This window comes from Myotis nattereri (genome assembly GCF_964212035.1).
Source record: "Myotis nattereri genome assembly, chromosome: 11".
Classification (NCBI taxonomy): domain Eukaryota; kingdom Metazoa; phylum Chordata; class Mammalia; order Chiroptera; family Vespertilionidae; genus Myotis; species Myotis nattereri.
The window spans coordinates 34,821,721-34,843,723 of NC_138086.1; the positions used below are offsets into that span (position 1 = coordinate 34,821,721).

At 38.3% G+C, this 22,003-nt stretch overlaps 1 protein-coding gene across 1 annotated transcript in view; it reads left to right on the forward strand.

Annotated features, from left to right (window-relative positions):
• The window catches only part of CNTNAP2 (contactin associated protein 2), a 1,809,641-nt gene that overhangs the window by 588,034 nt on the left and 1,199,604 nt on the right, over positions 1-22,003 (forward strand). The window contains exon 3 of the mRNA XM_081102720.1: positions 20,082-20,275. Coding sequence (XP_080958846.1) covers positions 20,082-20,275 — 194 coding nt within the window. The remainder of the gene's footprint in view (positions 1-20,081; positions 20,276-22,003) is intronic.

Consider the following 22,003-nt stretch of genomic DNA (forward strand, 5'->3'; position numbering starts at 1 on the left):
TAAATAATTAATACAGAAAGTGCTGACTGAAGAGGAAGGAGTCACTTCCTCTGCATGAGTTGTGGGGAAGATCAGAGAACTGATAAAAGACATTTGAATTTTACGTACAGGATATACTCACTTTATTTAATGATATTGATCTTGAATACAATCTCTTTGTATTTTCTCTCTAAAAAAATGGAACTAAAGAGAAAGTCTTCATAACCTATGTTTTCTGTTTTCAGACATTTGGAATAGTTATATCATAGTCTGAGACTGAGTGTACAAATATAAAAAGTAGAGATATGAGGCAATTTTCCAGTTACTTCAAGTCAGTAGAAATAAGTTTCAATGTTCATGATTTCATTGGAAAATGGCCTCACCTTTGTACCTTCATGTATAACTAGCTTGAAAACCATTTTATATACAATATTTCCCTTATATCATTGCATAGGTCATTGACAATTTGCTTCATTGATGCATCATTGTATATATAAAATTTGTTTGCAACATTTGACTATCATTATACACACCACAGACAATTTTGCATATAGTTTTGCATATGTTATTTGCATATATCATTGACATAATTGCATATACAATAGTAGACAATATGTAGATTTCCTTTTTCCTATTCTGCATTACTTCCCATGTTCTCTTTTCATGGCAGAGCCACTTCCCCAGAAAATAATGAGGCTTCAATGAAGGAGTCCCTGAGGCAGATGGCATGGCGATATCATTTGCATCTCTAATTATTTTGTTAATGAACAAACTATATTTAGTTACCAGTGAGAACACTTACATTTTGTAAATGCGCCTCTGACCTTTTTCGTCTTAAGTGAAGGAAACAATAATAAATAGCCAAACCTTATTTTTCACAAAATGCCAGCTGGAGACTAGATTTTGATGATGTAGATGAATCAATTTTGAAATTCACTTAGTTTTAGCCAATCAGCTAAAAGCTGACACAGAAGTTAATCTACTGTGATGAGTTCAATCTCAGTTCTTAAGACTTACACTTTCGATTGTACATCCTCTCAGCCAAGTCTCCTTGGGCCCTCTGGAGTAGACCAATGATGAGACTCCCCATTCCTCATGGAATAACTGAGAAGGTCCTTGTTCATTCCTAGCTCCTTGGAATAGCCTTTCCAGGCCCTCTCCTGACCTGCAGGGGCTGATTGCTTCCTGCCCTGCTAAGCAAGTGATTGTGATAATGTTCACAGGATTGAACGTGCTAATGCATGAGTAATAACTGCAGACCAAGGAAACTTGCTAAAATTGAATTCCAAATAACTGTTCCTTTCTTAGTCCTGTTGCACTCTGAGTACAAGAATTTTGATACAATCCAAGGACCTTTTGAAGATAATGGCTAAAGATTTATTTTATAAAGATTTAATTGGTGTTTAATTGATGAAGGCATCTAAAGGATTTTTAGAGCGAGTGAGAACCCACCTACTCTACGGTAAGCCAAGAATACTGTTTAGAATAAACATGGTGAGTGCCTTTGAAAAATTTCCAGGTCCTCTTGAAGATACCATGTGAATCACTGGTATTGATAAAACATTTTCTTTGTTACAATTCAGTTTATACTTGTTTTTCATGATCTGTGCTTTTCTTACATGCCATACAACTAGGGTAAAGGAAATTGCCCTCTTGTTTCGGGCCTCTTACTTCCAGAATGTCACTTATTTATTAACTGTCCATTCAAATATTCATTTATTATTTAATTAATTCTTGTGTTCATTCATTTAACAGATATTTATTGAGTGCCAGTTATGTCTAGAGAACTGTGGTTATTAACTGATAAATATAATGCAGTCCTGGACTTCAAAGCAGATGGTAATCCTGAGTTTACTCATGTACCTGTTCAGGATTTGAGTTCCATGACTTCATTTATTTCTGCAGCTAAATCCTTACTTCAGTCTTCCCTAAATATAGAGGTCGGATTTATCTGATAACTTAACCAATACTATTGTATGTTTGAACTCTGAAGCCCTTTCAAATCCATAAACTTACCTTTTCAACCCACTCCAAGCAATACTTCTTGTGAGCTGCTTAGAGAACAATGTTTTACTCTCCCTTTTTTGTCAGAAAAATTAACGTCTTGAGAATGATGACATTTTCTGGACAATGCCAGTGAATATGCACTTGGCTAGAGCAATTGGGAAACTATTTTTAATTAACCCTGTTGTTTCCAAAATTCCATAGATTTTAATAGGAATGAGTGTCAGAGATGAAGAGTATAAAATAAAGCAGTAGATTTGGAAACATTAAATTGACCTTTTGCCCACATAACATTTAACCTTTTAAAAACATTGAGGTGGTCAATAGTTTCCCAAAGCTATGAACCCTTTGACCTGATTGCATTTAGAGGTTCAGTGAACAGACATATTGGGCTACAACATGAAGCTCTTCAGCCTTTCTTACAGGCAAAGATTGAACAACAGCTTTTTAGTGGTTGCAAAGAAGAAACAAGATTTCAGTGACTTGGATGTGGTTATATTTTCACTTGCCTTTATTTTTAACACAGGAGACCTTATTTCTATACACATTAAAATTATGATATCTGTAATACTGTCAGCAATAAAAAAGTATGACATCTTTTCTAGTAATAAAGTCTTTATTAAATAAAAAATATTTTTGTGCATTCTCCAAATAAATAAATAAATTGTATTCTCAAGTATAAAAAAGATCTGGTAAAATTGTTTATGAAAATTATTTTTAAACCCTTAAAGTTTAGTATATAGGAGTGCTCTATAAATATTTGCTGAATGAATAAATCAGAGGGGTTATTCATACTAAAGGTGGAAATGATCAAACTCTTTAATAATAAAAGTTATGTAGAGTCAAAAGCTTCTTAGCAATAGTACAAATGATATCTCCCCTGACGATGATAACACAGGTCAACCAAAACTTGGGTCATAACTCTTAGTTTTAAAGCAATAAGAAATTAAAATCACTTGGTAGTCTTGCTCATGAATGCAACATAATAGGTTGTATTTTATGTCAACTTTCTTTGTAAATGATATTAAAATATAATTAGTTGCATCTCCCACCCCATGTAAAATTCCCCTCTAAAGAAATTCTAATTATCCAGCTTTTACTCGAATATCTCCAGTAGTAGAGAGCTCACTGTGCTTGTTTTTTTATTTTCTTTTGTTGGTAGCAATCCATTCTGTTGGGGTTTTTTATTTTAATACTTTAAAAGTTGTTACATTATGATATAACTACCTGTAACTTTAAACTTCTTTTCCTAATACCACCACCTGAAGTAACACACACAAAAAAGTCTATTTATTTTCTCTTTGTCATAGTATTTCCAGGAAATTAAAAAAAAAATAAGACCATAGATCATTTACACTGTTTGGTAATTACATTTAAAAGTTAAATGGCCAGTAAATGTTTAAGGTTTTAAAATCAAATTTACTTATATTATTTTATTTGAATTCATGCACAATAGCTCTCTTTTATTCCCTGCCCTAGGCTACCTCCTGTGAAGATTTGTTCTATATGATGAGAATAGAAATTGCACTGTGGCTTCTATGTAGAACAGGAAGCTGATCAAACTTAATGTTGAGTTCATGTTACTTTCAATGGCTATCCAGCCTGTATGCCTTTTTTTAAAAAAAATATATTTTATTGATTTTTTACAGAGAGGAAAGGAGAGAGATAGAGAGTTAGAAACATCAGTGAGAGAGAAACATCGATCAGTTGCCTCCTGCACACCTCCTACTGGGGATGTGCCCGCAACCCAGGTACATGCCCCCGACCGGAATCGAACCTGGGACCTTTCAGTCCGCAGGCCGACGCTCTATCCACTGAGCCAAACCGGTTTCGGCCAGCCTGTGTGCCTTTTTATGAAGCAGTCTAGTTCTTTTGCCTGACGTTCAGTTTTTTGTTGTTTTTTATAGTATAATCTCAAGGTAAACATGACATTTCAAAGAAAAGGTTGACACTGGGTGAAAAAAGTGAAGGGATTAAGCAGACAAAAAAACAAACCAACAACCACTTAAGGACACAGACAGCAATATGGTGAGGAAAGGGGTTGGAGGGAGATGGAATAGGGTAAAGGTGAGATAAATGCTGATAGAAGGAGGCAACTTGGGGTAAATGAACACACACAATATACAGATGATGTATTATAAAATTGTACATCTGAAACTTTTATAATTCTGTTAACCAATGTCACCTCAATAAATTCAATAAAAATAAAATAAAACAGTAAAAAAGAGTTGACATTTTAAAATCAAAGATCTTAAAATATAATTGACATGTGAAGTTCCCTGCAACTAATATATATATATATATATATATATATACATATATATATATATATATGTATATATATGAAACTAACTTTGTTTTGCAGTAAGTCTGTTTATCATAACTCAGGTGCAGGTGTTTTACTTTTTGTTTTTGTTTTTGTTTTGTGTGTGTGTGTGTGTGTGTGTGTGTGTGTGTTTTACCTCTGAGGTGATAAATATGTAAATAGAGGCCTCAATACGTTTGCCTAATTGCCAGAAATTTACTGATTTTGGTGGTATAATTCATACCTAAATATTATCGATATTATAAAGAGACCTCCTTATAAATTTTCCTAGTGTAGTATGCTGGATCCATGAAGGAACAACCATATTTAATAAGGAAACTTTTGTTCTCCCAGAAAAGCATTTGTTTCAAATGTAGTAAAATCAATTTGAAATTCACTTTTCTCCCTTGGTCAAATTTCAAAATAAAAAGGATTTATAGTACAATAACTACTCTATGGACAGACAAATGCTTTGACAGTATTGACTCAAAAATATTTTAAGGTAAATATTAAGTAAAATAGTAATTAAAAATATGAGTTAAAGCTGCATAATTTACTATATACATAAAGCATGTATACTTTTGGAATATGTGATATTATCATTACACGATTAGGAAACTTTGTATCTCTATTCTTTTAAGTAGTAGAAGATGGAAATTAAGTTGCTCCTTGATTTTCTCTTAGAATATTTAAGCATCTTTGGTTCCTCCAAGCAGTATTATGGGATTAAGTCCCCTCATCATTTTAATTACTCTCTTTGATCATTCTTAGTTTTTCAATTGTCTTTATTAAAATGTAAATTCTATGAGCTTGAGCATCTTTTCATATATTTAATGCCTTACAGTCCTGCCTGTTAAGGTCTCTTGACCATTGTTTTTTTCATTGGTTTGTCAGACTTGTTTATACATGTTGGATATGAGCATTTTGTGGGTTACATGTTTAGAAACACCTTTCCCTATGTATGGTTAGCCATTTCACTATCTTACTAATGTCTTTGGAAAGTCTATAATTTCTAATTTTAATAGGATCTAATTTATCCATCTTTTTTCTATTTGGCTAGTGCTTTTGAGACATTTTTAATAAATCTTTCCCAACCCCAAGAATATAATGTTCTTCTCTCATGTCATCTTCTAGAACAGTGGTTCTCAACCTTGGCTGCACATTAGAATCACCTGGGAATCATGATTTCTGGGCCTCATCCTCCAGAAATTCTGTTTCTTTGTTATGTGGTGAGGCCACAACATTAGTAACAAAGAAAGAATTTCTGGAGGATGAGGCCCAGAAATAGGATTTTAAAAAGACTCCGTGGTGATTCTAATATGCAGCCAAGGTTGAGAACCACTGTTCTAGAAGGTTTATGTTCTAGTTTTCACAAGTAGATCTATACATTTTCACCTGATACTTTTTTTTAATCCTCATCATCTGAGAATATTTTTTTTTCTATTGATTTTTAGAGAGAGTAGAAGAGAGGGAGGCAGAGAGGGGGAGAGAGAGAGAAACATGGATGTGATAGAGACATGTGGATTGCTTTCCTCCTGCATGCTCCCTGACAGGGGCTAGGGATTGAACCTGCAACCTAGGTACATGCTCTCTACTGGAATCAAACCCAAGACTTTTTGGTGCATGGGCAGATATTCTAACCACTTAGTAACATCAGCCAAGGTTCACCTGATGTTTGAGTATAGTATAGGGCAGAGGAGTACTTACCCTTTTTCCCACATATCCAGTAGATTCTGAATATATTATTGGTTAAAAAAATTAAGTGCTGATTTACACATGTATACATGTCCTTTTGTTTCAGGGATTTATATTTTATTTATTTGGTCTATTGGTTTATCTTTTTGTCCACATTTATGTCATATTTTACAGTAGTTTTATAGTAAGTCTTGGTACCAACAGAATAAGGGTAGTTATCAGGGAAATGCCAATTAAACTCACAATGAGCCAGACTGTTAAAAAAAAAAAAGGCTAAGTAGACCAACTTTTGGTGTGTATGTGGCACAATAAAAACTCTCATGACACTTTGGGAGGAGTTTCAGGGGTAAAAATCTATTCAACTAATTTGGGAAATTGTTGGAAAAATTAACTTTTAAAATACACACCTTTTTTTGGACCTGTTATACTCCACTCGGGCATATACCCATCAGAAGTGCCCATAAAGGTGCTCAAAAACATGAACAGAAATGTTGATGGCAGCATTATCCTATATAATAAAAGCCTAATATGCAAATTGTCCCCAGAGGCAGTTGTTTTACCAGGAGTTCAGCTGGGAGACTGGGAGTTCAACCACTCACTGTGATGTGCGCTGACCGTCAGGGAGCTACATGGAACATTGCAGGCCTTAGTGATGCACTGCTACCTCTCACCGGCTACCTGGGGGCAGGGGTGACAGGGTCAGAGGAGGGGTAAGAATGTAGGGTGTCCTCCAAGTTCGCTCTCACTCCCCCTGCTACTCTCCCCCTGGACACCTGGGCTCGCGCACTGGGGAAGCCCCCATGCTCAGGTGCCAGGTGCCCATAAGAAGCCCACTTCACACTGCACAGGCTTTTGAGTGAGCTGAGCTGTAGCCGCTGGTACGGCAGGGGCTGGTTGGGTCTCCCCGTGGTTTTGTGCAGGAGCTGGTCTGTGAGGCCAGCTGGGAGAGAGTGCGCTGCCCACCTGGCTTCAGTGCAGCACCGCTGGGCGGCCCAGAGGCCCACACTGCACCACAGCCCGCGGCATCCAGCTGCACTCACCTCATGTCCGTGTGGGGACTCTGGTGCCATGACTCAGGCAGAAGGGGGCACATGGGGGCCCGGGGCCCCAGGTGCTGCCCAGGGCCCAGAGGTCAGCTGGGACCTGCTCTTCCACACCAGATGCTTGTGCTTCGATCACTGGCCAGGCCTAGGGTCTGCACTGGTGCATGAACTTCATGCACTGGGCCTCTAGTTCATAATAAATCCAAATGGGAAATAGCCATATGTTCAACATTAGAATGAATAAATAGAGTAGTATATTATACAATTTAATATTAGAAAGCAAAGAAAATGTGCAATCTGTTGATATATACAATTCATGTATGAGTCTCTGAGACAATTCATTAGGGAGGAGTGGTTAACTGTATTTGGAAAAGGACACAATGAGAGCTTATGGGTTGCTGGAAATGATTTATTTATAGATCTGTATGGTATCACATGGTTATGCTCATTTTGTGATAATTTGTAATACTAGATGCTTGTGATTTGTTCATTTTTGTATGCAGATATAAAGTCTGAATGAAAATGTATCAAAACTGTTTTGAATAGAATACTGCAAATATTATAGTTAGATGTCATCATTTCAACCCAATATTTTTCCAAAAGCAAATTATGGTTCCATAATTATTTCTAAGCATAATATCTCGTTAATCATGAAGTTGAAAATGCATTTGTTGAAAATGGGCATCTTAGTTTCTTATTGATGTTCAAACAAATTGATCTGGTGCAGGCTCAGATTTCCAGCTGGTCAAGAACATTTTACATCGTAATTCAGTTAGTTATCTTATTAGGTCTCCTTTTCAGCCTTATGTAATTGATAAATTTCATAAGCGTGTCTTTTGTGCCTTAGATAATAAAAATATTAAAATTGACAGAACACAGAATGAAAGTCTGTGGCACATCATTAGAGAGCTCTCTTCAAGTCCCCATAGTCATTAATCAGCAAATTCGGGGCATAATTATTAACTATTTTTAAATTTACCTAAAACTATTATCTCTCAGACCACATTTCACCATTTATACTTAGAGATATACCCCCAAATGCTTAGCTAAAATTAAATTAGAAATACATCTATGGCATTTCTTGTGTTCTACTACATAAGAATGTGCTCATTAAAGTAAATTCTTATAACCCACCAATGATCACCTCCAGTAACACCCCCCCCCATTTCTCTTTTATTCTAACTGTTCATTACCTATATGCAAATTTTTGAATAACTTTCTCTATTTTTTTCTAGATTTACTAAGTCCCCTGTTTTTTAAACTCATGGGTTTTTTGTTTGTGTGTTTGTTTGTTTGGACTATCTTTAATTTTCTGATAAATATTCAAGGAAGCTAATGTTACATTTATGAATAATGCCTGTGCTTTGGGATATAATCTGAATGTTTCAAAAATGTTAAAGCAGCTATGCCTTTCTTATTATGTCCTATCCTAACCTGACTCAGGAAATAATTCCCTGTACTCAGTGATTCCTTCTGCTCTTCCTAGAACGATCTGAAAGCTGCTGTCCTTGCTGGCGGAGGTAGCAATGGGAGATGCACACTTCTGTCTTCCTGTCATTTAACAACAGATGATAAAATCATATCTTCCTTCTGTTTTGTTTCAAATATACTGGAATACTCCTTTGTTTTAAATTTATTTTATATGAGCAGTAATTTACCATATATTTTCATAATGATAATGGCAATAACATTTTAACTTCTGTAGCTTATAACAGGTGTTAATTAATGCTCCTTCTAATCAACAAGTTATTAGACTTGGTTGAAGCTTCTTTGTCCTATCTCTTGTAGGTAGGTCACACGCTATACCTTCTAGCTGTTTATGCCCCACTGTAAATGAAATCTGAGCTCATTAGCAAGCAACTTTTAGCTCTTATGATACCAGCTCTTTTTTCTCTTTCAATGAGATAATTCTCACTTTCATGCTTTAACACTATTTTTTAAATGTCTCATTTCATCAGTTTTACTATTTTCAACCAGCTGTTATTTGTACCTCATAATAAGCTAGAGGCCTGGTGCACAAAAATTTGTGCACTTGGGTGGGGGGAGCCCTCAGCCCGGCCTATGCCCTCTTGCAGTCTGGGATCCCTTGAAGGATGTCCACCTGCTGGCTTAGGCCCACTCTCTGGGGGATTGGGCCCAAGCTGGCAGTCAGATATCCCTCTGGCAGCCCGGCAGCCCTCGGGGGATGTCCACTTGCCAGCGGGGAGCAGGCCTAAGCTGCAGTCCGACATCATTAGCGCTGCTGAGGAGGCAGGAGAGGCTCCCACCACCACTGCTGTACTGGCAGCCATCAGCCTGGCTTGTGGCTGAGCAGAGCTCCCCATGTGGGAGCACACTGACCACCAGAGGGCAGCTCCTGCATTGAGTGTCTTCCCCCTGGTGGTCAGTGTGTGTCATAGTGACCAGTCATTCCCAGTCTTTCTGCTGTTAGGGTCAGTTTGCATATTACCCTTTTATTATATAGGATAGAGGCCTGGTGCATGGGTGGGGGCCAGCTGGTTTGCCCTGAAGGGTATCCCAGATCAGTGTGGGTGTCCTGCTGGGGTTCCTGGCTAGCCTGGATAAGTGGCTAAGGGCCATTTTCAGGCTTACCAAGCTCCCCCCAATAGCGATGGAAGCTCCCAGCCTCTCCTTTTTTCTTTTTTTTCTTTTTTATTCTGGGATTTATTTACCTTCTATAATTAAAACTTTGTAGCCTTGAGAGGAGCTCAGAGCCAGCCAGGATAGGCAGGAGGGAAGCCTCCTTCTCGCTCCAGCTCTGTGGCCACAGCTGGCTGAAAGCAGGTATCTGGGGTTTATTTACCTTCTATAATGAAACTTTGTTGCTTTGAGTGGCTCTCAGAGCCGCCGTGGCAAGTGGGAAGCTTGGCTTCCTCCATCATTACCAAGCCTCCTGCTTGCTCCAGCTCCGTGGCTGCTGGCCGCCATCTTGGTTGGGTTAATTTGCATATAGTCGCTCTGATTGGCTGGTGGGAGTGGCTTAAGGCATAGTGAAGGTACGGTTAATTTGCATGTTTGTCTTTTCGTGTAGATTTTTTATAATATGCTCACATTCCATATGCTTTTCAGTGTTCAGAGGACCTTTTCATTTTGTTATGTCTTTTTTTTTCTTTTTCAATTTTGAAAAATTCAATCATTCTTCAAATGTTTGAATTCTGTGTATTGGTTTTATTCTAGAACTAGAGGCCTGGTGCATGAAATTCCTGCGGGGGGGTAGGGGCGGGTCTCAGCCAAGCCTGTGCCCTTTCACAGTCCGGGAGCACTCAGGGGATGTCTGACTACATTTTTAAAAAAATCACCCTGTACTAATTTTCTTACTAACTCCTCCTTTTTAACTCCTCTCTCACATTCTGTTTCTTCTTTGTATTTAACTATTTTCCTGACCTCACCCCATTTTAGCATCCTTCTCTTCCCTGCTTTCTTTCCCTACCTCCCTTTGAATGTTCTGTGGCCCCTCTCCCTCCCTCCCTCCCTCCTCCCTTCTCTCCCTTTATTCCCCATGTCTGTCTCCTTCTTACTCCTCCCCCATTCGCCTTTCCCTTGTGAGCCTGAACCCTGCCTCCCTCCCTCCTTCCTTATTATTACCACCCTCTCACCCCTGCCATGTTCACTGGTTTCTCTTTTAAACCTTCCCCCTTCCTTTCTGGAACCTGCTTCCAGCCCCGCCTGAGTGCACTTTGATATTAAAGCTTTCGTTCAGGGGGCATTAACCCCCAGCCCAGGGCCCAGCTCTGGCCAGGCCTTCAGCACCACCCCTTCCCTGGCCTCCCTGCCGCCATCCTCCTCCCATTCACTGCCTGAGACACCCCAACTTCTAGTCAACAAAGTACACTTAATGCACCACTGACCTAACCCTGGCCCGTGTCTTTGAGGTCCAGCCCTCAGGGATGAAAGCGGTACTCTCCTTAGTGTCCAACTCCGCCCCAGCTAAGCTGCGCCTCCCCTCCCAGCATGGGGCGCCCAGCCCAACAAGGGTGGCTGAGGCCCACGTAGCCCAGGCACTGCTGCCTCAGAGCAGGAGCACCTCTGCCTGGAAGGCCTCGGGCTGTCCATCCCTCTGTCCCAATGGCTCACACAGGGGGCCACCGCCCTCCTCCCATGTTTGGGTGTGGCTCCCCACTTCATGCTGCCTGCACCCCGCCCCTCGCTGGACACAGCGGCTCTGCCCCTCCAGCAGTGGCCACCCCCTCCCACATGGAACCCTTCATTTCCTTTCCTTTTCCATTCCTGCATCTTTTTCTTGTTCCCTTTCTGTATTTCTGTTTCTCCTCTCTGCCTGTCTACATGCAGGCCTTCCTTCCTCTCCTTCTCCTTTCTTATCCCCTCCTATCATACCCTATCCTAGCTACCTTGGGCCTCGCAGCTGCCTGAGCAGGGCACAAGGATGCAGCCTGCTGAATGGTCGTTATGTGACAGTGTCCTGGACAATTTGCACATTCTTTTATTATTAGTATAGATTTCTTAGATTTATCATTGAAATTCCCACTGTATCCTCCATGTCTATTTATTCCTACAAATTTTAACAGCTTTATTGATGTATAATTGATGTACACTAATCTATACATATTTAAATTGTAAAGTGGGATCTTTTTTATATATGAATATACCCATGAAACCACCACCACAATCAAGATAATAAATACAACCTATACCCCCCCAAATCTTCTGGAACTTTGTAACCTCTTCCTTTCCCTTCTTTGTCCCCATTCTGAAGCAATCATTGCTCTTCTTTTGTTCCTATATATAAGTTTACATTTCCTAGAATTGTATATAAATGTAATTGTATGGTGGGCACCGTCCCGAATCCTTCCAGTTAGAATAATTATGTTTAGATTAATCATCTAGTGTGTATCAATGTCCATTCCTTTGTATTGCTGAGTTGTATTCTGTTCTGTGATATATACAATTTGTTTATCCATTTATCTGCTGATGGACATTTGAGTTGTTTACAGCTTTGGACTATTACACACACAGTTTCTGTGAACATCATGGGCAGGACTTTGTATGTTCACATGCTTCCTTTTCTCATAAGAAAATACCTAGGAGGGGGATGATGGGATTATTGGTCAGTAGTACAGACCACTAGTACCTTCATCCATTCAGATGATTCTTTGCCCAGCTGTGAGTGGGTAGTTTCCTCAGATGTGTGGGTTCAGTGAAGACTCAAAGGAGCCCCCTGCTGATTCTTTAGAATGATCTCTCTATGCAGTTTCTTCCTTGGCTTCTAACTTCAGCCACCTTGGTCTCCCCTGCTCTATCTTCTCAACCCAGGGATTCTGCCAAGTTCTTTCTGTGTCTCAGCCTTGACACTCTCTCAAGATAGGAAGATGAGGAAATGGGGCTAACTCCATTTATGTCCTGTACCTTAGGAATCTTAGCCCCTTTTTGCCTCATATCTTATTATCTTGTAAACTATTGTTTTATATATCGTATCTACTTTTTCGTTGTTTCAGGTGGGAAAGTAAATTAGATTTCTGTACTCCATCTTGGTAGAAGCAGATGTTCTGAAAATCTAACATATTTTGTATTTTCTATGGGGACTTCTATATAAATCCTTCTGTATTACCTTTCAGCAGACTGATTATTTGTGAGATAATGTAAGTTATGGATTTTCATCCAATGAGATATGTTTTTTTCTATCAATGACTGCATTTTTTATTACTAAAGCAATCTGGTTCTTTTTAGCATTTGTCTATAAATAATTTTATGTCTCCCTGTTGAATCTGATCATTACTGCTATTTGTAATGCCTACCATTACTTATTTATATATCGGAGAACTTAAAATGTTTATTTCCACTGGTCCTCAATTGCTATTATAACTGGAGTTCATTTGCATTGATCTTTCGACTATGTTATTTGTGATTTTCTCTACTCAGCTTCCCAGATCTCTGGTCCAGAAATACAGCCCACATGGACAACCTGTGCCTTTGCCTGGCAGTGTTATTAGGGAATCACAGGTCTAGTCACCAAGCCAGGAGGAGCCTTTCCTTGGCTCAGCTATGCTTTCCATCTTCTTTGGGCATAGTCTCATATTTCTGAATGAGTGAGCAGCTGTTTTCTTTCCACAAGCAGCATAGTCCTGGGCTAGTCGGGGTTTTCAGCCCTGGCACATACTTCCTTTGTCTGAAACATAGGAGATTTACTTTTATTGATGACCCTCAGAAACCGAGTTTAAGCAATAAAACAATTTAAAAAAAATAAAAATAAATAAAATAAAATATTTTAGTCATTCTATGAGAAAAAAGAAAGAAAGAAAGAAACCAAGTGTCCCACTTTCTCTGTGTGTCCCCAGACCCCAATTCCAGCAGGCCTAAGCTTCGGGCCTACTCATTGTTTGCATTTTTATTGCCTTTCTTGTGCATGGAAATGTTTATCTTATTTTTGAATCTTGCTATTTTTTTTCAATTTTCTTTTTATCTATTTTATCTAAAACTACTGTGTATTTAGACCAGAAGGAGGCCTCTAAGCCTAAAGTCAGAATGCTATCTTGCCTCAAAGTCTCCTTTTCAATTTATTCTTTTCATCTGATACATAAATGTCAGCTAGTTATTAAAGATAGTTCTGTACTTAATTGAAATGTTTTTCTACCTTTAAAGAAAATTAGACTCCAGGCTTATAATCTCTAGTGGTGTTACAGCCACCCACTTAGGCATCATGTCTATTCAGGAACCATTTATCACTAGAAAAGAAACTAAATGCTCTCTCCTGAACCACCCACCACTAAGCTCCTTTTTTCTCTCAGATATACTAATTTACAAAACAGAAATGGCTATCATAATTATAAGCTATCACTAGGTTTTGAGTGCAAGTTTCATTCATTTCTCTAGATTCTTTATTTTAATTTGTCACTCAAGTAACCCCAGTAGAGTGAATATCTAGAATATGAACACTGTGTATCTTTATGGTTCACATACACACAATCCACACTCACACATAGGCACACACACACATTCACAGGGGAGGAGGGGTGTGTGTATGAGAGAGAGAAAAAAAGAAGAGGGGGGAAGGAAGGGAGGGTGTTGGAAGGCAAGCAATGGGAGAGAGAGAAAAAGAGTGATTAACACAGGAGAGAACAGGAGGGAGGCAACAACAGCCCTACTGTTTAGGAAATAGAGTATTGCATTAAGTCACATAAGCCAGTCAGAGAAAGACAAGTATCACATGATCTCACTCATATGTAGAATCTAGTGAACAAAATAACCTGATGAACAAAATAGCTCCAAAGACGCAGAAGCGTGGAACAGACTAAGGGATCTCAGAGGGAAGGGGCCTGGCAGGAAGAAATTAACCAAATAATTTATATACATGTATGCATAACCTATGGACACAGATAATAATGCAGTGAAGGCCTGGGGATGGGGTGGAGGGTTTCCGTGGGGAGAAAAGGGGATATCTGAATACTTTGAACAATAAAGAATAAAGATATTTTTGGTTCTATTGGTTCTAGACAGTTATTCTTAAGTCTCAGAAACTAAGAGTTTATGACTATTTAAAATCTCCTCCTCTTCTGCCTCCTCTTTGACTTTCCATTTTTTTCCTTTGAGCTAAAACAATAGCCACAGGGAACGTGTTTGCCCTGTTGCACTCTCCACACCATCTTGAGGAGCAACTTCTGCTCTGCTGTGTGCCATTTTCCTGAGGTTTTTTTTTGTGTTTTTTTTTTGGTTTTTTTTTTGTTTGTTTGTGTGTTTTTTTTGTCATGAAAGGGTTATCATTCCTAATCCTTGGATTGATAGAGGTTATACATGTCACAACCCAAATAAACAAAGTAATCAACTTCCCCAAATTACATTGCTTGATAGATCAAAGAGAAACAGGAAACTTTTTATCCATCTTTCCACTATGTTCCTCATGCAAGCCTGACATTTGCCCTCCCCTTGAAGTTAATCACTATTCTCTCCACATATCCTTCTGCGAAGGAGTAAGTTTTAACATATATTTTTACTTGTTTCAGATTTTTGCTTCTCTTAAAGTTCTCAATAAGTTCTATTCTTTTAAGGTGATGAGATTAATGGGATTAACTAGTTTATGTTAATTGCCTCCTTATTGAAAAATTGTAATGCATCAAAAAATAGGTAATATAAGGAAATGTATTCTGCGATATTCTTTGCAGGACTAATTAGAGGAAATAGTCTAAATTTCAATGATCAGTTGAATATACTTTCTCTTCCCTCACGTAATAATTGCTTGTTTACTTCAATGGCCAAAACACCTTGTTGCTTTTGTAACACATCAATAGCCTTTATACACAATTATATATAGAATTTCTCCTAAGTTTGTAACAAAATATCCAACAGATAGGAAAATATATTTATAATCTCTTGATGACTGGGTACATTGTTATCTGAAAAATTTACTGCTCCTCCAAAATTTTACAGAATTGTAGGTGAAGTCTGCATGTGGATGATATGTTACCCTAGGTAATACTAGATACTACAATGGGAAAAAATACTCATGCAAATAACACACAAAGTAGAAAGCAGAGACAATTACTTCGTATCACTAGTGAGCAGATTTTCAGGAAAGTGGTTCCAAGGAGGTTTTGCAGACTGCACTTTCCAGAACACAAATTCTGAGATGGAGACTAACACATTGGACTTTATTAGGGAATGTTAGGTGGATGAGACCTGTGGAAGGGAAGGGGATGAAGAGGAAATAGGCAGGGGGAGAGGTCGAGATGCAATGCGGTCTCAAAGGAGGTTTCAACCAATTCTGCAGGGAGTTTTCCCAAGTTGGAGCGAGGGGCCTGGACCTCTACAATCCCCGGTCAAGCAGTCATTGTATCTGTACAACCCCAAGAAGGTGCATGGCCTTGGGTAAATCCCTCTTTTTAGTTCTGGAAATTCCTAAAGAGGAATTACAGCTAACTAGTGTCTCTGGCAACACGGAATTACAGCGGCACCAAGTCCTCAGTCATAAAGGCGGACCTCAGTGGCACATCACAGCCTCTACCACAGGAGGTGTTATTTTCAGGGAACATGCTGATACTTCAAGGAGAATCAGTATTTTCCCAGTTTTATTGACCTTTTGATTATGTATAGTACAAACTCAATATAACAGGCTAATTTGGGTGAGGGGGTGTCCATTAAAGCTGCAAGCCCATAATATAATAAAGTAGGTTTTCTGAATGCCTGTTTTAAAAAATTGACAAATTAGTTTACCTGTTTTTACTTATGTAGGCATGTTTGTGTAATCAAAAGTATGTATGAGACCCCAGCCGGTTTGGCTCAGTGGATGGAGCATCGGCCTGCGGACTGGGGGGTCCTGGGTTCGATTCCGGCCAAAGGCATGTGCCTTGATTGCGGGTACATCCCCAGTGGGGGATGGGCAGGAGGCAGCTGAAACGATGTTTCTCTCTCATCGATGTTTCTGACTCCCTGTCCCTCTCTCTTCCTCTCTGTGAAAAATCAATGGAATATATTTAAGAAAAAGTTAATTAAAAAAAAAAAGTATGTATGAAAAGTTTAATTTCACAGAATAGTTTTCTATATGTATTACTGTATTTTAACGCTATACTGAGTAAGTCTAGTGAATGCATGCATTTACCCGTCGCCCAGAGTAAACAAATGGCTGGGGCGTGGCTTAGTGCACATGGAAACATTGGCCTGCGCGTGTTAAAACTGCTGCAAAAAGTCATGCCGAGAGATGACAGAACCGGTTACCACGAGAGCTGTGTGATCACATGCTAATCATCTCCCAAACTTTGCTTATGAGTGATGGCTCTTGGATTAAAATATGTAGACTATAGTTGTAAATATGTAATATTTATTTACTATAAATAAATTGCTACAGTGTTTTTCCAACATACAGCCTATTCACTAAAATTTGTTAAAAATAACAGTGAATTAATAACAAAAATAACCTATTAATTTAATTATAAGCAAATTTTGCTTAAAAGGGTTTTAAAATTAAAAGAGTGTTAATTTTCACATATGACATTCAGACCAGAGATGTTACCCATTAAATCTGAAGCCCGTTAAATCCAGGTCTGTAAAATGGAGAGTTTACTCTATTACCTACGACTTCATGCTATAGCAGCAGAGTTTACTACTTGTAACAGATGTGGTATAACAGATGCAGAGCCTAAAACATTCAGTACTTAACCTTTTACAAAGAAAGTTTGCTGGCCCTTGATCCAGCGTTCACAACCATGAAATAATATGTCACTTCAAATGTCAGAAACTCAATACAGTATATATTTTCCTTGCCTTTTATCCTTTGTGCTATTATAGTCATACATTTTATTTCTACATCTCTAATTCATTGTTGCTGCTTTTATTTTAAACACTCAATTATCTTTTTGAGAAATTTAAAAACATGACCAAATATTTTATACTTATGTACATATTTACCATGTTCAGCATGTTTCTTCATGGATATACTGGTACTAGTATGACTTTCAATACAGTAATTTAACCTTGGAGCAGGAAAACTTCCATTTCTTATAGTACATATCTACTGGTGATGAATTTGCTCAGCTTTTGTCCTAAATATCATTATGTTGCTTTCATATTAAAGGATATTTTGGCTGGATATAGAGCTTTTTGTTGGCAGCTTCCCTTTTACTTTTGTTTTCATCACCTCAGATATGCTGTTTCATTGTCTTTCAGCCTGAATTGTTTTTGCTGAGATGTTATTGCCTTCTTCTTACTTTCAAGATGTTCTCATTAGCATTGTTTTTGTTTGTTTGTTTTACCAATTGATTATGAGGTGTCTTGGTGTGTTTTTCTTTTATTTATCTTTTTGGAATCTGGTAAATTTCTCATGTATCTGGGTTTATATTTTTCAACCATTATTTCTTCAAATGAATATTTTTCTTCCTAATTTCTACTTTCTCTGCTTTTAGTATTCCATTTGCATAACTGTTAGGACACAGTATTATCCTATAAGTTAGTGGAGTACTGTTCATTTTTTAGACTTTTCTGAGCTTCAATTTGAAAGGTTTATATGACCCTATATTCAAGTACACTAAAGTGTTTTTTTTCCCCCTCAACTTCTAATCTGCTGTTAAGTCCATCCATTAAAAGTTTTATTTCAGATGTATTTTTTAGTCCAAAAACTTTCATGCTTTTGATTTTTGTTCTTTCTTTTCTCCATTGAGATTTTATATTTGTGTCTTCAATATTTATATATTATCTTTTTATAAACGGCACTAATTTATAATCTCTGTTTTAAAGTCCTGGTCTGCTAATTTTATCATCTCTGTCATTTTTTAGTCAATTTCTATTGACTGACTTTTTTCTGGTAATAAGTCGTTATTTTGCTGCTTCCTCAAAGGCCTAGTATTTTATAAAATTTTTCTACTGGGCATTATAAATGCTATGTTGTTGAGTTTCTAAACTTCCATGGCCTTCCTAATGGAGTGTTGAGTTTTGTTTAAGCAAGGACTTATTTATTTGTGGGTAAGGTTGATCTTTCTTCAGGCTAGTTACCAACCTTTGTTCAGATGTGTGCAGGGTAGCCTGTATTTTAGGGCTAACTTCTTCTAATCCCTTTCTGAGATCTCTACCGAAACCTAGGGTTGTTCAACAAGTTTGCTCAATCTTGTCTCATCTGAAATCAACCTAATCTCAGCCCTGGGCATCCTCTGGTTGCTCATTTGAAAAACTCCCTCCTGGTGGTCTTGAGGAAGGTTGTTTTCAAATACACAGCTCAGTTTTCATCCAGAGTTGGAGCTGTAGAGATTCGTTGGTGATCCTGTGCAGCTTCTCAGGGCTCTTTCTTGGCACAGCTGCCTCTCTCTGGAACTCTGTCCTCAGAAGCTATGCTTCTGATTTGTCTCCTTCTCAGTGATGCTGCTGTTTCTATTTGGGATACTCCCTCATGTGCTGTGATCCAGAAGATGAACCAGGCAGAAAGCCAGGGGCTGGCAGTGCTCACCTCACTTGTTTATCTTCTCTCGTGGATCAGGGTCCTGCACTGACTGTTGTCCAATCTCCAAAAAGGGCAATTTTAATATACACTTTGTCAGGTTTGTGAATTTTTGTGGTGGGAGAGCTATTCCATCATTGCTGAAAGCAAAAGTAAGCCATATAAACATCATTAAATGAATGACCTATCTGTGATGATTTACAAAATGATTTTATTAGCATGGTCGTCATTGAATAAATTTATTTTCAGCCTTTAAATTCCTTATTTGAAAATGATGCATATATTTTGGTGTACTCTGAATTGGATAACATATTAAATATTTTTCTCTTATTTTCTCCCATTAGCAGCCAAACTCACTCAAAAAATTATGTTGCCTGTTAGTACCAAGCATTATGCCATATTTTCTGTAATGTATTTATGTGCAACCACAGTTATTTTACATAGTGGTATAAATTAGGAGCCTTTTTGTTCTATATTAGTGCCATTTTTCTAGTAAATATTTTTGCATTCTTACTATTTACCAAGTATTTATTATATTTTGCCAAAAGAATTTCATTTCATTTAGCAACTCGAATTATTTTCCTAGAAATGTGATTATTAAGAGTCATAGGTTATATATTTCTTAAGATTTAGTGAACGTATTGCCTGATTTACTAACTTAGTTCTTATGAGTACAGGGGCTTAATGTAACACTATGCCTCATCTTAAGAACTAGTGTTCTTTGAACTCTGACCTTTTGACAGCAAAATATATTTTAGAGTTGTGTATAATTATGTTTTGTTACATTTATAATCTACTAAAAGATAAAACCTTGTGTGAAGAATTAACAGATTGTCATATTTTTCCTAGTGATTTTGAGTTGAAGAATTCATGGTAAATTGATCAACCCTCAGCCAATTAGACTTTGACATGTACTAATAAGATCTAATTGAGGAATTATGAAGACATTTGCTCAGGAGAAAATGAGCACATAATTATACCATAAAGAGGTTAGAGCATCACTGTAACCCAGCTGGAAGAATATTAGTGGAAGTCCCAGTGGCATCTGTAAAGGACATTTCATAATCTCTGTGTGAAATACAGCACTGACAAGGCCAACTATAAGACGAAAAATAATCCATTGTCAATTATAGAAGTTTAACTTTAAATATCTATTCTCCCCTTTCGTCTCTACTTTGTTCAGGTGCCGGGGGATGGTCTCCATCTGACAGTGACCATTATCAATGGCTTCAGGTTGACTTTGGCAATCGGAAGCAGATCAGTGCCATTGCAACCCAAGGAAGATACAGCAGCTCAGACTGGGTGACCCAATACCGCATGCTCTACAGTGACACTGGGAGGAACTGGAAACCTTATCATCAAGATGGGAATATCTGGGTGAGTCACTGTGGGAAAGCAAAGACACACAGTTGACAAAGTTGCAGATGTGTGACCCCTGACCCTCTCTGCCCTGGTGTGGCCTGGTTGGAGGTTGAACTTGTGGATTTTTTTTTTTCTTGTCTTTGTGTTATTATTCTCTGGCACTTGCTAAATGAGAAAGAAATGCAAACAAAGGACAAGGAGGTGGGAATATAGATCCATACTGCTGTGTGCTCACCCTGCACCATGCCTTTCTTATAGTGGTGGGAAAAATCTAATCTTTCAAAGTGAATGTATCCTCTTCCCCAAGTTCTAGTGTATTTCTAGGCAAACAACACCTCCCAATAAAACTGTGTTGAAATTAAAAAAATAATAATTATTGGGTAAATAACTTAAAGATGATAGAACACTATAATTTCTTTAAACACTGTATTTTGAGTTACTAGATTTTTGCCTGGAGGACCTACCTGAAATGGTACAAATTGTTTCTGAATCCTGAACCATGAGTTAACAAATACAATGAAAAAAATTTTTTTTCCTGACTTAGGTTTCCAATTTTTACCCCCACTCACTTTTACTTGCCTCAGACTGTTTCTATTGAAGATATTTCATTAATATCTTCATGTGAAAAGGTCTATGGCCAATGGAGTGACTTAACCTGCTGATGAGTGCTGGGCAGAGCCGATCACTTCCTGCTGGAAGCTCGTCCCATTTTCTATTTTGCTTCAACCTGAGTTGTTTAGATGAAACTCTACCCAATATTTACTGACCATTTATATATGAAGAGAAAGGTAAGGTACACGTAGGGTTTTCTTTTAAAATAGAAGAAAATGGAAGACCAGCCATAGCTCTGGAGCACTAGACACAATACTGAGCATTCCTTCCCTAAACATTTTTTTAGCATCATCTCACACCAAAAGGTTGCAGGTTTGATCCCTGGTGAGAGTGTTTTTTTGGGAGGCAATTGGTCAATGTTTCTCTCCCCCTCCTCTCTCTAAACATCAATAATAATAAAAAGAGCTACCAATTGCAATAATAGTTTTTTTTTTCTTTTAGAAACCTTATGCAAATTCCCCATCATTCCAAGTTTGCTAAAACTTTTGCAATGAATAGCTGATGAATTTTTTTAAATATAAGTATATTTATTTATTTTTAAGTTGATTTTAGAGTGAGAGGAAGGGAAGGAGAGATGGGTTCCCTGGCCGCAAGGCAAGACCTGCTGCTGGGCCTTCTGGGGGCGGGCCTTGCCTTGCAGCCCTGGACTCGCTGATGGGCAGTTCCCTGGCCACAAGGCAAGACCGGCTGCAGTGCCTCCTGGGTCCTGGCCTGCGTCACTGTGGGAGACGTGATTGCCTGGCTTCTCCGATCACTGGCAGGGGGCGGGCAAAGGTGGCCCAGTTTTCCAATCACGGGCCGGGGGGCAGGGCCGCCTTGGCCTGGCCACCCAGCTCTTGGCTGCCGCCTGAGTTTCCTATCACGATCAGTGGCAGGCGGCTTCTTCCTGTCCTTCCCCTTTCGCCTCCCAGCATTGTGCCTACATATGCAAATTAACCGCCATCTTTGTTGGCAGTTAACCACCATCTTTCTTGGCAGTTAATTTGCATATCTTGCTGAATAGCCAATGGGAAGCATAGCAAAGGTATGGTTAATTTCAATCTTTGTCTATTATTAGATAGGATGGGAAGGGGCTTCAGCACCTCATCTTTCTGGACAGCAGAAAGGGTTCTGTGCAGGGAAAAAGACTGG